The sequence below is a fragment of the Volvox carteri genome (genome assembly GCF_000143455.1).
Source record: "Volvox carteri f. nagariensis unplaced genomic scaffold VOLCAscaffold_34, whole genome shotgun sequence".
In the NCBI taxonomy this organism is placed as follows: domain Eukaryota; kingdom Viridiplantae; phylum Chlorophyta; class Chlorophyceae; order Chlamydomonadales; family Volvocaceae; genus Volvox; species Volvox carteri.
The window spans coordinates 595774-612590 of record NW_003307577.1 but is presented as its reverse complement, the minus strand read 5'-3'; the positions used below and the strand labels follow the sequence as shown (position 1 = coordinate 612590).

The window sequence follows — 16817 nt, the reverse complement described above, 5'->3', positions numbered from 1 at the left end:
TTCACACCATACCAGCGGGCAAAGGAGACCCTCGCTACCTAGCCCCCGGGACCAACCCCAAGATGGAAAACACACAGCTTGCCGGGACGGCCGAGCAGAACACACGCGCGCAGACCCGTTTCCATTCCCACGGACGCGGTGCTGCTGCTGTTGCTGCTCAGTGTATAATCTCACAAGCAGCTTATCAGCGCATGACGCTTCCTCCGATCGCCAAGCAAGAGTCTCTTCCAACTCCGCTCCCTAGTCACCTAGGCCATCCCGCTGAGCCAAACCTTTCCCAGCCAGGCTTTTATTAGGTTTCTTAATGCACGTGCGCCGTACAGAACCACCTATGCATGTTTGTCATCTGTCCGTCTGTCTGTCTGCTTGTATGTCTATTCCCGTTGATGGAAATTTTTGAAAACCAGGTCAGCCGCCGTAGTCCACGACGATCGATTGCCGCCCACGCAGGTTGAGCTTGAACACATCATAAACATCAAATGCATACATATACATACAAACAAACAATCACAAACATAATCGCAACCACAACCACACGCCGTGTGTCGCATTAATCCCCCAATGCCGCCCATTCATCAATACCCTGCTTAGATGTGTATACTTCCTTCCCTGCCTCCACTGCCATTTTGGAAAAAGGAAGGAGAGGATATCACGACTTCCCTTTCTCCTCCCCCTTTCTCTTCCCTTTCTGGCCCCTCCTCGCTTCCTCGCTGCGGCTCAAGCACTCACTCCCACACCGCAGATGTAAACGTTTCTGACACCCACCTCCCCCCGGTGTGGAGCCGTCCCCGCTTCCCCCCGCTCACCCCCTCCCCACCCACCCCAACAGTCCCAACCACCGCACTGTCACCACCGCCATCGCCCCTCCCTCCAGTCCCCTGCCCTTTTCCAGTGCTCTTGCAGCCCACTTTGCTGTGTAACAAAGCTTCTATGCTACTGCAACTGCTGCTGCTGCTGCCGGTGCTGCAGAAGCAGCAATTGTGCCAGGAAATTGCGCGTCGGGATCGTCCCATTGCCACCGCCGTCGTCAATGCCAACAACACTGCAAACCGCGTCGCCAACATCGCCGCCGGCGGGCCCCAAGCCCGCGTGCAGCAACAGCGCCTCGGCCAGCTGCGGATTATCGGCGGTAGCGACCGCGGCCGTAGCGGCTGTAGCTGAAGTCTGGAGGCCATCCTGAGCGGGCAATAATGGGCGGGTCTATGAATACGCGAAACAATATACATGCATTCAATAGAACGTGTATATGGATGACTGCTGACTAGATAGACATTGAAACAGACATACAGGAAAGTACGACTGGATATCGTGGATGTGAGTGGGTGGGTAAAAGCAGAGGGTTAGGGTTTGTGCGCGGGCGGATAAAGCTCATCCCTGTGTCGAGTCAGACAGGATTATCATCATTACACATTTCAAACCACTATCTCCGAACGTACTTCGCACGTGCCGCCGCTGCTGCCATGTACACCACCACCACCGGCAGGCGTGCGTGGCCCCGTCGCCGGAACAGGGGCAGCACCAGCAGCGCCAGAGGCTTGCGAGGCGTCTGAGTGAGACTCTGGCGGAGCTCGGCACGGGCCCGCTGAAATCGGCCTTTTCAGCCTTCCTCCTCCTCCTCCTCCTCCTCCTCCTCCTGCTCCTCCTCCCCCTCTCCGCCCCGCCTTTATAGCAGCCGAAGCTGAAGCTGCCTTCCCCCTCGCCTGCATAGGCAGCGAGGCCGGTGGTGGTGGCGGCGGCATAGGGCCTCGAAGGGCCACATCTCGCGGCAGCGGCATTCCGTACATCTGATTGAAGACCGATCTTGGGCCGCCGGCGCCGGCGCCGCTGCCGCGTCCTCCCGGGTCGGAGTTCGGGGTGAGGGTGGCCGCCGTTGGGGGAAGAGAGTCCGAAAAGTCAGGAGCGAGCGTGGGGGAGAGAGAGGGCGCGGCCTCATCAGCCCCAGGCATCACCGCATCTGGAGGTGTCTCAAGGTTGAGGGTGAGGTGCCGCAGGTTCGCAGACCCTCCCGCGGCATTCATTGAGCGGCGATGGCTGCCAAACAGCGCATGCTGTTTTACCGGCGGAGAGGCAGCTTGGTTAAGAAAATTAGTTTTTGAAGCCGCTCGATGGAGGAATTGGGGATCCGCCTGAAGCGTCAGAGCAGAAGGCTGCGGCATTAATGCAGCAACGCGGGCATCGTACTCGCGGCGCAGAGTCCGTAGCTGAGCAAGAAGAGATTTTTCGTTCCCCTCCAGCAATTCCATTTGCTGCTTGAGAGCATTCTTGGACAAGCTGCTGAAGACGACCGCCCGCTGTAAACCACGGCAGAACGCAATTGGCTCCGCCGCAGCTGATGTACAGCGATCTGCGCTTCCACATGGTGGCTGGTTGCATTCTAAAGTGGTGGTGTAGGCATCAGTGGTAAAGGGCTGAGGTGAGCAATCAAGAAATGCCTCATTTGGTCGACGGCCGCACAAGGGAAGGCGAAAGCTATCCAGAGCGTCAGGGAAAGTGCAATCAGGTTCTATCCTGTCATCACTGCCATCCGAGCGACGACTGGGACAACCTGGGCCCTCGACTGCAATTCCAGCGCCATCCATCTTCCAAGCCTCGGGCAACGCTGGGAGACCAGAGTGAATTCTCTGAACCCCCATAGTGCCGCTGTCACAGCTGCTATCGCTGCAAGCCTCGCTGACGCGAGGCCGACTGGACAGACCAGTTTCCTGGGGCTCCATAAGCTCAAATTTAGGCCTATTCCGCTTCAACATTTCCTTCAGATTGAGCAAAATTATCAGATATTTTACTTTTGTTTACCTATGTGCTAGTCGCCTCTGCGCCGCTTTCGGGGCTCGCGAGTCTACGTCTAGTCGAAGCGATAGAACTGGTAAAGCTCCAAATTGGCTCTCACAGCCGGGGCACAAGCGCTCAGCGCCGCGCACGCGCAATAATGCAAAATTTATGTACAGAAAGTGCACAAGATGTCGCAACGGATACCAGTTACGAAGTACTAGTACGGCTGGGCTTGAGATCACCCGGTCTACGCCCAATTTTGAGCCTTTCATGCAGATTAACCTTGAATATATTTTTGGATACTCTTGCATAGATGGTACGGGCGTCAGGTATAGTGGGCTCTAGCCCGTTATTTGTAAGAACTTGAAGGGCGCGCCCAGACAAAAACACACTTCACGCTTGCCAATAATAGGCAAATATATAATTGAGCTAAACTTGATAATCAGTTTGCTGAATATTTATCCTATCCTTTTATTACTTCAGGTGATATGTACGATAGCCAGCTGATACCGTTGAAGCATACATTATGCTGAATAATTTCATTTTTTATGAATATGGTTGACTCAACTGTACTCCTCACCTACGGCAGTGGCGTTTCTGTGATCAAGGTCGACTCAATTTCCAATGTGTCATTCGCCGTAACAATATATATGACATCGCGCATACCTACATTACATGCAAGCCCATGGTCTGACCATTGGATTTGTTACATACGTCAGTCACATTTCCCGGCGTGGGTCGCGTTGGTCTGAGGACTGCGTAATCAGCTGATTACGTAGTCCTAATCATAGCGAGGATGCCCGCTAAACTGCTATTGCACTGAATAGTAACCTTTCCTTAGCTTAGAGTCGCATGCTGTGATACTTTCACGTCCTAAGTCCATCATTTTAAGGTGCAGATGCTGTATACGAACGATGCAGTGTGGAACCCTTCATTCCCCCTCAACGGTAGCATCAGCGCTCGCGCCCAGACTTGCTCCTTGGTGCAACATACGAAGTATTGCTCACTAAGTATTGCTTACAGCATGATAGGACAAAACGTTTCAACCAACCGGAGGAGAAAAGCCATTCGTGATCAAGAGGAACGTTCGTTTCCAGACCTTTCCAGCTGCCCGAAAACCCCGACTTCACCCGAGAAGAACAGCCCGTTTCCGCTAGAAAGGAACCATACAAAGCTAAACAGAAGCTATAACCGAAATTCTCTAGGCGACTTAGCAAGCCTTATGAAAGCGCCGAACAGCACAAAGCGTCCTCGCACCTTCCACTCGGCTTAAAAACGCATTACCGAGTTCCTTTCCTTGGCAGGCATGCTCCTTCCCGACTCGTCAAAGGATGCACAACCCGCAAGCCTCACACTGCTCCATCCGCCCACTCGAATGATATTGATGACCTTAGATGAGGGAATGTCAGAATTTGCACCCATCCAGCCACCAAACCGGTTTCGACTGCCACATCAAAGAGAGGATCCATGCGCTGAAACCTGTAGTAATCTCTTCATCTGCAGTCTCGCGTCCAGCCTTTCCAACCTAAAACTGCGCCATGACATTACCATCGACCAAGACCAAATAAACCAAAACGACACCCGACACGCTGAGATGGCGAGATTACTTAGGACAGGTGGCGGGGCCCGGTATCGGCGGGCCGGAGGGAACTTCCCGGCCCAGCAGTACAGCTCCGAGCCCTTAAGATCCTTAACCGGAATACAAAACCCACGCCACTACCCTTAGGAGACCGAGCGCCTTCCCCACCCAATCTTAAAACCCAACAAGACCTCCCCCCGGAAGCCACCAGTTTCCACTGACATCAGCCGCACACGTGCACACACACACACACATATACACACACACGCACACTCTCTCTTCATGGCATCACCCTCAACTACCCGTATGTATGTATGGATGGATGGATGTATACCCCGTGAGGTGAGAAATGCTGTGTCTTGTGAACGAGCCACGGGAGAAGAAGCCCTTCGTGGAATGAGAGCGAGACACCTCGCGGAGGTCCCCTCGTCCAGACACACGCCTTGCTCCTCTACGATGCACCCGCCAAAAAAGGTACCCACGCAAACCCAACCAACCCATCAGCTGCCGTAATGCAACCGGAATGCAAGGCAGAAGCCATTTCCGAAATCACGGCTCTATCAATTTTCCACATTCGTGGTGACCGACCCCATATCGCTATTTCCGCATCTCTCAATCTCTTCTGAAACCGGGGCATCTCTCGCCAGCGTATCTCCCCGGCACGCCTCGAGGAGACAAACCGCCTTAATGCGCAAATCCTTAAAATCCCCCGGAAGGGGTTCCAACCCAACCCCATGCGACTATTTGCCAGCGCCCTGTAGCTGGATGCTGCTGACGCAGCCTGCTCATTCCCATCCGCCACTTTTCCCCCTTCCGCCCGCTTCCGACTTCCTTTGCAAAAAAGGAAAAAAGAAAATCGCCGTCCTCCCGCGCACGACCCTCCCCCCGTTGAGTGCGCCAAAATTGCGGATATCTTGTTGGAATACATACATACAGACATACAAAACAGCCAGACACTTTAGAGGCCGCGTGCAGAAGAGCACGTGTGAAGAGCAGATGCGGCAACCACCACCATGCGATTGTTCTTCAAATAAAAAAAGCCACGAGCACTCCAAGCGAGCGTGACCTGCAAATGTTGAAAAAACATCGTTCTGTGTATGTTGTCCTGTATGTTGTCCTAAGATTCTTAGTACGTTTGTGCGTGTGTGTGTGTGTGTGAGAGTGCATTTTCTCTTGCATCCCCACATCTCCCTCCCCCTCCGCCTCCACCTCCACCACTACCTCCACTTGCAGTTCATCACGTACCGGCCCAGCCAAGCCGGAGTGCGAGCTGTGGCAAGCCGAAGGGGATGAACTAAAGTTCCCCTTTACCCCTAAAAAGGTATGACAGCTTAGAAGCCCACCGCATATCACCGCTCCAAAAAACGTCAACAACAGCAACAAGGAGTGCACCCCACACGCCACCGCACCACCCCTCACCACACCGGCCCACGTCCCCTAACAAACGAACCTCGCAGCTTGCAACGCCAAAGTGGCGACCCTGTCACTGCCACTACCTTTATCATGCGCCACCACATCACAGGCCTAGTGTCAGAAATGACGACACCAGAGCGTGCCTACCTTACGACACGCATATGGCGTATGTTCTCCAGGCACATACAGGCATACAGGCATACAAACATACACACAGACAGACATGGTGGACACACGGTTTCCAATGTCGCACCACACGTCCTACACATTTACACCAAAAACCCAATGTTCTGATGCGCGACGTGATAACATACGACGCAATCATACGACACGATACGACACTACACAGCGCATGCGCGAAAACGTTCGTTCCCACGAAGACGCCATTTCAGCGGTTCCAGATTTTGATCTTCTGACCGCTTCCGACGAAATCTAATTCGGCACATTCAGACTCCAGAATGGTTCCGTAAACCACCACACGCTGTCCTGTCACCTGCCAGCCGCCCAAGGTGGGGAATAGCTGACGACGCAAAGATCACAATACTCCTTATCGAAATCCGGCAATGTCGTTTGCGACTCAACAGAGATATGCTGGTTGCGATGGCAGCCGGATTGCTGCTTATTTTTGAGGGGGAGAGAGAGAGAGATGTTGAGCTCATGCGCTTGTGCATGAGCCAAGAAACCACAACAAACAACAGCCTAAGCCGCCGCTGGTCGCGGCCGCCGCCCGGTCCCCCGGGGGCAAACCCCCGCATTCTAGGTGCTGCTTTTTCAGAGGTAATCTGTAAAATGATCAATGCCATCCCCTCACATTGACACAACCTGTGGCCTTCTCTTGTCGTCCCTCCTTTTTTCTTTCCTTCCCTTGCCCGTCCACGCGCTACTGGTAACTCCCACCCCAAAGTCAGTCCCCTGCCCTCCCTTCGACCAGCCTCCAACGATCAGGCTTTATCCCCAGCACCCGCCTCTTCGCCGGTCACCATGTCAGCATCCTGTATGTGCTGTTGCTGCTGCTGCTGTTGCTGCTGCTGATGTTGTTGTTGTTGCTGTTGTTGTCGCAGCAGTGCCAGAAGAATCCTCCGCTGGATGAGCGCTTGCTCCTCATCTGCGCCGCCGCCGCCGGCAAGCAGCGCCTCTACATCAATACCAACGCCGCCGTTGTACGGCACTGTGCCGGCGGCGGCACGGGATCCATGCGGCAGTGGCGGTGGACCATTCCGTAGCGCCGCTGCACCGGCTCCGTCACTACCGCCGCCACCGCCGGCGTGAGCACGCTGCCGTGAAGCCTGGCTGCCGCCGCCGCCAAGCATCCCGCCCAGGTCTGAAACTCCCAGCGAGCCCGCATCCCGACATGGAGTCGCCGCTAGCCCGCCCGCTGGCGCCGCGCCCTTGTTGCTAGATAACGCAGCAATGTATGCCATCAGGCGTCCGCCGCCGTCGGCGCTGAGCGAGCTCCAAGCCTCATCCGACGTAGCGGCGGTGCCGTCCTGTACGGCGGCGGCGGCAGCGGCGACTGCGCCGTGCACCTCCGCGGGGTGGACGCCCCTCCGCTGATGGGAAGGGAGTGAAGAGTGCCGAGCCAGCGGGTGGTGGTGAGCGGGGTGTTGCTGGGGGGGGAAATGAGGCGGGTGGGGGTGGTCGGATGCGGTCCCAGCAGTGGCGGCGGCGGCAGCGGAGGGGACGCCGTGGTGAGCTGCTGCCGCGGCAGCGGCGCCGCTGCCGGTACGGAGCACATCCGTTCCCGAAAGCTCACGGACGAGCGTGCCGCTGCCCCCACCACCAGGCGCGGCGGCTGCGGCCGCCCTGGCGGCGGCTACTAGAACATGAGACGGCAAAGATGACAGCCGCGCCAAGGCCCCATCCACGCCGTCAGGACCGGCCGTCGCGGCTACCGGAGCTACCGCCGCCGCCACCGCCGATGGGAACGGCGACCCCGCAGTTCCCAGCAACGCTTCCGTTCCTAGCCCCGCCACCGCCGCGGCTAGAGCCGCCGCCGCATCGCGGTCCTTGCCGCGCATGGCCTCCCGGACCATCTGCTTCATTTGCTGTACGTGTAGCAGCTTCTGCATTAGTCGTACTTGCTTAAGTTCGTACACCAGTCGCTCCTCCTGCAGCAATAGCTTCCGTTCTATGGCGGCTAGGGAGGCATGGATGCGCTCGTCGCCGGCGGGCGCAGCGGCATTGGCGGCGCCGGCTGCTGCTGCTGCGGCGGCAGCTGCCGCCGTCACCGCCGCCTCCGCCATTCCCGATACCGTTCGCAAGGGAGCTGTCGGCGGCGAAGACGACGAATCCACCTGCGGAGTCATTGCATGGCAGTTGCGGCGGGCACGGTTTCAAAGCAGTTTGGATCAAAACAGGAGGAAGTGGGTTTCGGAGCCGACGATGGGGAACGAGTCCCCGGTCTCAGAAACACAGCTGGCATGGAGCGACAAAAAGTATATTGCGAAGCGCAGCACATACACCATACCTGCATCGCGTCGACGGCCCCTGCGCCGCCGCCGCCACCTCCCCCGCCAACGCCGCCATTAAACGGAGGATCCCTGGAGCTGTACGACATCTGGCGGTTGAGCGCCGAGCCTTCTCCGCCCCCCATGCGAGATGGCTGGCCCCCTGCCGCAATCGTCGTCGAATTGCCGCAGCCGCCGCTGTACGGCATCCCGTCTGCGGGAAACCCTGCCGCCATCGCCGCAGCCGCCACATGTTCGGCTCCCAGATCGGCTCGTGAGCCACCCAGGGCCGGAGAGTCCTGCGGAGGATGCTGCGGCATCTGCGTCCTTTCCCGTTCTTGCTCCCTTGCACCGCGACTATGGTTGGGCCGCTGCAATTGGCCGGCGGGGTGAGAGAGTGTGTGTGTATGCGCATGAGCGTCAGTGCGGAAGGCGAGGGATAAGACGATGTATTTTCGAGGGAGAGGGGACAGGACCAGGTAGGTTTGGTTGAGTTTAGTTGGGTAGTTGGGTTTTCAGGTAGGGTGGGCTCGTAGGGCGGTACCGGCGCTGGCGCCATTCCCACCGCCGCAGTTGGGGAAACATCATCATGTGGGTGACCCCTCGGGTAACCCCCTCCCTTCCCCCAGCGCCATCCGTACATCAACCTCACCTCTCCAGCCGCCACAACATCCGCTGACCCAGCCGCCGCCGCCGCCGGTGGCGGCGGCCCACGGCCCCCTGGCCCAGCCGTCCCCGCCGCCGCTGAAGACCGTTGCTGCTGTTGTTGCTGCTGCTGTTGTTGTTGCTGCTGTTGGCGGATGGCCAACATGTGCAGCAAAGAGATGACAGAGCTGGTGTGGAGAGGACCTGCCGCCGCTGTCGGGTCCTCCGTGCCGTCAGCGTCAGCGCCGCCGGCACCGGCAAAGGCGCCTGCCGCAGCGGCCGCAGCCGCATCAGCGCCGCGCCCGGGTGGTAGCGGCTGCTGCGGTAGGTGGTTATAGTGGTTGTTGGCGTTATCAGGTTGTCCCTGCGAGATGTACGGCACAAACCCATGTGCAGAGGGGGAACCGGGGTTGCTGCCGGTGTCGAAGTCGTGGCCGAGCGACGAGGGGGCCCCGCTCAGACGGGGGCCCTGCTGCTGCTGCTGCTGCTGCAAATTCTAAACGATAAAAGGATAAAGAGGAGGAGAAAGGGGGGGAGGTAGGGGCAGAGGAAGGGGCAATCGGTGTGGCGTCCATGCAACATTTTTTGGTAAGGAACTGCCTGCCGCACCAAACATACCTATACTGTACTGCGCTGTGCTGCACGGTAAAACTACAGTTAATTCATGTACATATTTAAACAGGTCGGCTGGGTGAGGAGCAAGGTCAACCTTACCCGGTGAGCGCCGAGCCGTGCTGAACCGCCCACGGCAACGCCGCCTCCGCCTCCGCCAGCCGCCGCCGCCGAGGGTCCCGAAGATGACCCATGGGTCACGTGGCCAGCTGGGCCACTGGGCGATTCTCCCGAAGCCCCGCCACCGCCTCCTCCAAACCCCCCTCCAGAGACTGGGTCCGCAGGGACCGAATCCTGGCAGCACCAGCAGCAGTAGCAGCACCAGCACCAGCGGTAACGAGGGTTGGCCACATGGCAATAGTCGTAGCGGTGGCAGCGGCAGCAATGGGGGAGTGAAAAAGTCTATAACCGCCGACTGGGACCAGAACAGGGACGGGATTTTTCAAAAGAGACCCCAAAACAAATCATGATTGCCGTTAGCCCCCATCCCATAACCTCCGAGCATCCGCGCTGAGCAATAACCTTAGCGGACGCATCGCCCTCAAGACACGTGAGACACATTGCCGTACGCCCACCGCCGCCGCACCTCCGCTCCACGCTCAAGCTTCACAAAGGCAACACCGCCTGTTGCACCCGCTGCTGCTGCCGCCGCCGCCGCCGCACCAAGTTGCTGTTGCTGCAGCTGCTGCTGTTGCTGTTGTTGCTGTTGGTCGGCATTAGCGGCAACTGCGGCAGATGAGGTCTGCCTGCTGAGCATATGTGGCCGCTTTGCGGAGGGCGCCGCATCCGCCGGGGCTCCCCCTCCCCCTCCTCCTGTCGCTCCATTGACCTGGGATGTAACTGTAGTAGGCCCCCCTCCAAGCACCATGGCTCGAAGCCTGGAAGAATGCAGGTGCAGAACACGGAGGGACGGCTGGATCATAATTGGATCTGGATGGATGGATGGATGGATCGTGGATGGATCTCAAGGCCCATAAGGGTTCTTGGAAACTTCAACGGACCCCAAGGCGGACTAACTACCACCCCAAAAGTCGGTTCTCCCACGCCCCCTACGTTACGTAGGAACATAGTTGTTGGTCGTGCTGCAAACCTTGGATCGCGTTGCTTCGGGAGCGAGAGCGCTTCTCTACATGAGCACATGTCTTGCGCTCATGTGTGGTGTGGTGTGGTGTTAGCGGCACATTTTCACCGAAGATGTGATTGGTTTGCACAATTCCTTTTTAGGAGGTTACTACTGGTACTGGTACTGGACATGTGTCCGGCAGCAACGCCCCTCTGCACAACGCAGACGGGGACATCAACGCGCCGAGGCCAACTCCACGGCACAAGGTGCCACGGCCAAACATGTCTGTGGTAAGGTTAACACAGAAGAGCAGTTGCGTGTCACATCTGCCATGTGTCTGTCACAGTTCACACAGAAGGACAACACGTGCGTGTCATGTCATCTCATGGCATGGCATGTCTTCGGACTCCCTACAGCAGCAGCTCTTCTCGCAACTCTCTGGACGCCAGTCGGCTGATGTTGTTCTTCTTGGCTTTGCTGCACCACCATACATCATACAACATCGTATCCCTCCCGCTCCCCGGCCCCTGTCTCCACCCTAAACGGCTTTCCTCCGCCGAGCCCGCCGCCACTGGAACCCCAAGCGGACCAAACACATCCCGCCCCCTCCACCTTCCCCCCACACACACACCAGCCCGCGGACCGCATCCAACCCCTGCCTCTTTCCATCTTTCCCTACACCCCTTTCCGCAGCAGCCCCTGTCCCCCTCCCCCCTGCTGCCACCCCAGCTGCCCACCAAGAGCTCCCCCAAGAAGCATCTCCGGCTGGAGACCTCCCCTCCTGGGTGAGGTGAACTCCTGCCCTCGTGTGCGCCAGCCGTGTTCCGCACCACGACGCCAAGTAACCCCCCCGGTCACCTTATTATTTGGTAACACCACACGCATCCACATACCACTGTCTTGCTGCACCGGAATTTTTAACCCCACGCCCCCAAACCCCGAAACCCCGCTCTCCCCCCACCTCTCCACAGCTGTCACGTCGCCTGCCGCTGCAGCGCCCAGGGAGTTGAGTCCCAAGCGGGCTGCCATAAGGCCCACATCGGCCGCCCCCGGCGGCGGCAGCCGCTGGCCTCCGTTGATCACTGGCTCACTGGACACGCGCCTGAAGTGGGTTTTAGGGTTACGGATTTCATGTGTGAACATTTTAAACTGTTAGGCACGTAGGGTTGCGGCTTATGGACGGCTGTGTGAAGGTGCAGGCGGTGTGTTCGGTTGTTAAAGGACGTTGCCGCGCAATGGGGCGGCATGGGAGGCATACTTTCCCATTCATGTGCATGTGCATGTGCGTGCGAGAGTATGTATGTATGTATATATATATGTATATATATGTATATATATGTATGTATGACTTAGATGTATGTATGTATGTATGTATGCATGCATGTATGCATGTTATGTATGTACGTGTATATTATATATACAGCTTTTTCCCCGTTCTCATCGATACGTACAGAACGACTTTCCGTGCAAACTCCTCCTACTCCATATCGTACAATCCCACCACCCCGCATTCCGCAGTCTAGGAATGCGCGCTCCAATGGGCTGTAAGGGCCCCACCCCGTCCGGAGCTGCAACCTCCTCCTTCGGGTCACTCTCCGCATCTGCCTCCTCAGCACGCTTCCATACGGTCATACCACTGTGGCCGATCTGGGTCTCTGTCAGTCTGTTTGTTTGTATGTCCATACGTCTGCTGCCCGCCGCCAGGCCGTACCAGCAACTACGGCAAGCTCGTAGCATTGCAGCAGCAGTAGCAGTAACATCTTACGTAGGCCTCTGACTACTGCATACGTATGTGTACGTATGTAATGCAAGGCGGCCTTACCCAATGTTCACCGCCGGGGCCCCTGGAGCAGCACCGCCGCCGCCGCCTCCGCCTCCCCCTCCACCGCGCCCTCCGGTCGCCGCGCCTTGCCGCCAACTCTGTGCCATGTCTGCGGCCGCTGCAGCCGCGCTGAGATGTTGCTGCAGCTGCAGTATGGCCGCCTCGGCGGTAGTCGCGCCGCCAACCTCCGGGCGGCCTTCCCGGTAGGGGCCTGATCCGTTGACTGGCGTCGAATCCTCGTCGTTGGTTCCTGGTGGCTTGCGCTTCTTGCCTGTGAAGCTGTTCGGCCGCGATGCAAGGGAATGTGATGCAGCGCCGCTGCTGGGTCGCGACCCGGGCCCGGAGGCCTGACCGGCAAGGCCGAGCGATTGGCGCTGGACTGTTGCATAAAAAGCTTCACGGGAAAGGCCAGCTGGCTTGGAAGCGCCGGTTGCTGCGTTGGGACCCGTTGCCAGCGCTGAATCCGAACGGTGAGCGCCCTGATCGTCTTCGGTGCCCTCTCTTCCCGAGTGGACTTGCCCACCCGCCGCAATTTGAAGCAGCCGATCGTTTCCAGAAGTGTTTGACGCAATGTCTCGCAAGGTAAGCAACGTGTCAACAACATCCGCCTCCGCATCAACGACTTCAGCCTCCACGCGATAATGATCCTCAAGGCGATAACCATGAGGTAATTCTCCACGACTACCTCGTGGAGAGGTTTGCGCTGGCTCATGGGACAGTTGTGTCGCTGCGCCAAGTCCTGCCGGCGACAAGCCTTGTCCTGTCATAGCTTATATAGTGCAGAAGATGTCAAAATAACAAAGTAACCACTGCAGGGCGTGACTTCTTTGCGTTCAACCGCAGCGATGACTTGTGGTCCTACAAGTAACACTATGCCAATAGCTGGTCCATTTCAATCAGAATGATGAAGAATTGTCTTTATTGGAGTGATGCATCATCGTTGCCGCTGCAGTGATGAGCAAAACAATAACCTGGACTCTAACAGCACCGGAGCATAGAGGAGCGAGGAACCAGTGCTGCTCCAACATATAAAAGAAATTCATGCTATGCGCCTAGGATATATTTCGCATGAGTCACCAAAAGGTTCGCAACCAACAGGAAAGGTGACACTTGTACGTCCGTGTCTTGACGTTCTCCCGTTGCCCACGAAACAAGTGCACTTTCTAAACATGTAAATCCTATTATCATTTCTACACGGTAATCGTGGTGCTGCACATTCATGGGTCAACCGTTTGACTCTTTGACATCCCCAACCGAGAAAGGCAATGCTAATCTTTTGCTACGCGGAAATGGTTGCATAATTAGCGGCAGCATAACCTCGTGTGTTTTGTCTCTAGCAGACCTTTCACCTTTCCAAATCCTTTTTCGTGTATGCTTCGACGCTGCGTGCGAATCATATACGAGATGCCGAACACAACACGTGAATCTTGTCATATCCATGAGCAGATCTTCCACCCCACCAGCACCACTTGCGAGCTTCAATGTGTTAGGCCCTGGTTGCGCCCTAGGAAATAGGGCTTGCCTAGCTTTGCGTGCTTACGTGCTTCGTCCCTATCTTGGGTATCTTGAAGAACTCCCGAAACCAGAAGCTACCGCGTCGATGAACTGTTCATTGTGCTGTTATATGTCATATAAGCGCATACGATTAGAGTACGGTACGATCGATAGATTTGCAGGGACGTGGGTGGGCGGCGCCTGAGGAAAATACCCGGAACCGGTCAGAGCTCGATTGTGGCAACGCAAGGCACCTTCTCAGCTCTTTGTTTTCAGGAATTTTACACAGGGAGAGCACCACCTTTCCAAAATCTTTGTACCACATCACGGCCGCGACTCGTCCCTGACTCTGGCTTCGACGGCAGCAAAGGGCTCACTTCGGGCGACGGTTGAAATATACGCTAGACACTGTTTACCACCTGTAACTATAAGAATCAACCCTTCGTAAGCAGTCCTAAGGCAGTGGGGAGAGGCTGCACGACCGCCCGAACGCGCGCTCAAAAGGTTGGGCCTCTGTGTGTTCTGCAACCGTCTCACTGCGGCTCTAGGACCCTCGAGGCGAACACCGCCCGATCGCCTGCCCTAAAGTTACTTTGGCATGGCCCTCTGCTCTGTGCTTATGGAGGGCGTGTGCCTCTCTGGGCTAGGATCAACAGTGCGCTGTGCCTGTAGAACTAGTAACCGGCTTGATTGTTGATCCCACTTGTAATTAACATCGCCTCCTAATATCCAAACCGCATACGCATACATTCACTCGTTGGACAACTAAACTTACCGGGATACCAGGAAAAAAATCAACTGACAGAAACTCTGCGAAAAGACTGGTCCTTCTGTTTGCAACCCTTTGAGCTCCTTCCTCCCTTTAGCAAGCAGCAGTGGGAGCGCTAAGCTGTTCCGAAGCAGCTGTGCTCGCAACCGCGCTTTTCTATGACCTCGGCGCAACTGTACACAAAGACCACATTCAAACAATAGACTTCCCCGCAAGACGCGCATTCACATGCTTCCTTCGTGGTTTCCTTTAAATGACCCGATGGCGTTACTGCCAGGCATCCGAACGGACATCCCCCCGGGAGAAGTGCTGAGCGCTTAACCCAAACACTGTATTGACCAATAAGACCCCTGCTGAGAGGCACCCCCCCCAGGGCGAACCCCGTATGTACCTCGGCTTGGACAGCATCTGGCAACCAGAGACACTCCCCTGCCCCACCTGCCCAGTTGCACTCCAACGTACCCTATCACCCAGCTAGAGTCCAATCCGCTGTACTGGTGTCAAATAAGACTGCTCTAGCGCACACAATAGCCAAAGGCCGCTTACCACAGCACCGGGTGGTGGTGAACAGGCAACTCTGAATCCCAACCCCGGCGGCGCAGTCCCAAGGGGGCCCAAAAGCCATGGCCGTGTGATGGCCTGACCGACTCACCCGCACCGCCACTTAATCCTCGATCGCCTGCGAGCTACTTCGCACTTCCCGAAGTGGTGTCATATATACTGCTGTGCGCGGGACCTCGTGCAATAGGTCATCCGGAACAGGTCCACATCCGCACCAGGTTCGCGTCGCCCCGCACATGTGGGATTTTACCCAGGAGGGGGGGGATGCCATCCGCCGACAGTCTCCGAGACGCTTCCTTCATGGAATTTTTCCAGCTGACCACTGACGACCTAAGTCTGGCTAGTGTCGCTGTCGGCTTAGCGGCCTCTAGCTGCGCCTCCTGTCCTTTCGAGTCCTTTGCTATTTTTGGAGGGTTCAATCTGGAAAGAAGCTGAAAACCTCAGCTGTGATATACGGGTAATACAATTGATTCTGCTGTTGTTAATAGAACCAAGGGCCAAGACGACAGCAGCCACTGTAGACTTCGCTCTGGAGTCTAGGGGCCTAGCTCACTTTCAGTTGTTTTAGGACTAGGGTAGCCGTGTGCTTTATGGACTTGAACAGAGAAAAGCTGTGCTGGCCGGTCATGACTGAGGCTGTCATGGACAAGGAATGGACGCATTCGTCCCCTCTATTAAAATGTCGAGTCTTTCATAAACACACCGACCACCGGCAGGCGAACGGCTCACGTGGACCGTACGGTAATCCCCGCTAGAGAAGAGACGTCACAACACAGCACCACACATACCACCAACCCAGGACCCTCCCTTCTCCCCGTGCGGCTCCTGACCCCCTTCTGAGCCGCTCCACCCTCCCCTTCCCTTCCCTCCTCCCCTCTACCCTTCTCGCTGGACACACCAAATTAGGCAACGCACATCAACATCTGAACGAAAAGAAGCGAAAGAAACATAAAAAGAGAAAAAGTGGAAAAACACGAATAAGACGCCCGTCCCGCTTGGGCAATCGTCCCGTAACCCTCTACGCAGGCCCACTCATCCACAAAGGAAACTCTTGTCCTCCCGCGAGACACAAGACTTGTCCCTCCTTTGCCCCACCACAGCATCACGAGATAATGCGTCGTAGGCCAAGCCTTATCCATTACCGCTTGCACTACTACCGCCACCACTACCACCACCACTACCACCAACAACAACATTAGCGTGTCAAAAAAACACCTGAACCCTCGTCGTGCTCACCTCGCGCCGCCCTGCGCAGTACGGCACCCTACACGTCCGAGAGCACCTCCACACATAAACAGACTCAAGACTATGTTGGTACTGAGAAAAAAAACGTATGCAGGAAATGTAACACAAGGGCCGGCTCCTGACCCGCTCCACAGTTGCGGCACCTAACCAGGTTGCCCACCCCACCCCAACTTCCGCCAGCTCCTGCGCCGCCATAGACCATTCCCTCCCTCTCCCTACCGCACACTACCCCCCAAAAACCCCTCAACCAATATCCAACCGCAAACCCCTCTTCTCTGAATTTCACTCCACGGCCCCCCTTCCTTGTCCTCGCCCTCACCCTCTTCCTTCTAACTGCCGACACACAGAAACCGATCAGGATAACAACTGTCGTAGCTACTGCTACAGAAATTGCTACA

At 56.6% G+C, this 16817-nt stretch overlaps 3 protein-coding genes across 3 annotated transcripts; 2 read left to right on the top strand and 1 right to left on the bottom strand.

The window, feature by feature from the left end:
* Nucleotides 1–930: 930 nt before the first annotated feature.
* Nucleotides 931–1788, top strand: VOLCADRAFT_93898 (uncharacterized protein; the record flags this gene model as incomplete). Its single annotated transcript, XM_002953160.1, has 2 exons — nucleotides 931–1129; nucleotides 1670–1788. The coding sequence occupies 2 exons, from the start codon at nucleotides 931–933 to the stop codon at nucleotides 1786–1788; spliced, it is 318 nt and encodes a 105-aa protein (XP_002953206.1).
* A 4361-nt stretch (nucleotides 1789–6149) lies between these two features.
* VOLCADRAFT_93897 (uncharacterized protein) lies at nucleotides 6150–9659 on the bottom strand (the record flags this gene model as incomplete). The annotated part of the gene is made up of 5 exons (XM_002953085.1): nucleotides 6150–6254; nucleotides 6901–8055; nucleotides 8229–8579; nucleotides 9058–9217; nucleotides 9568–9659. The coding sequence occupies 5 exons, from the start codon at nucleotides 9657–9659 to the stop codon at nucleotides 6150–6152; spliced, it is 1863 nt and encodes a 620-aa protein (XP_002953131.1).
* Nucleotides 9660–10331: 672 nt separating this feature from the next.
* VOLCADRAFT_93896 (uncharacterized protein) lies at nucleotides 10332–13119 on the top strand (the record flags this gene model as incomplete). Its single annotated transcript, XM_002953159.1, has 6 exons — nucleotides 10332–10357; nucleotides 10754–10894; nucleotides 11258–11313; nucleotides 11500–11635; nucleotides 12475–12553; nucleotides 12979–13119. 6 exons carry the CDS (start codon nucleotides 10332–10334, stop codon nucleotides 13117–13119), a joined length of 579 nt encoding a protein of 192 aa, XP_002953205.1.
* Between the last annotated feature and the right edge of the window lie 3698 nt (nucleotides 13120–16817).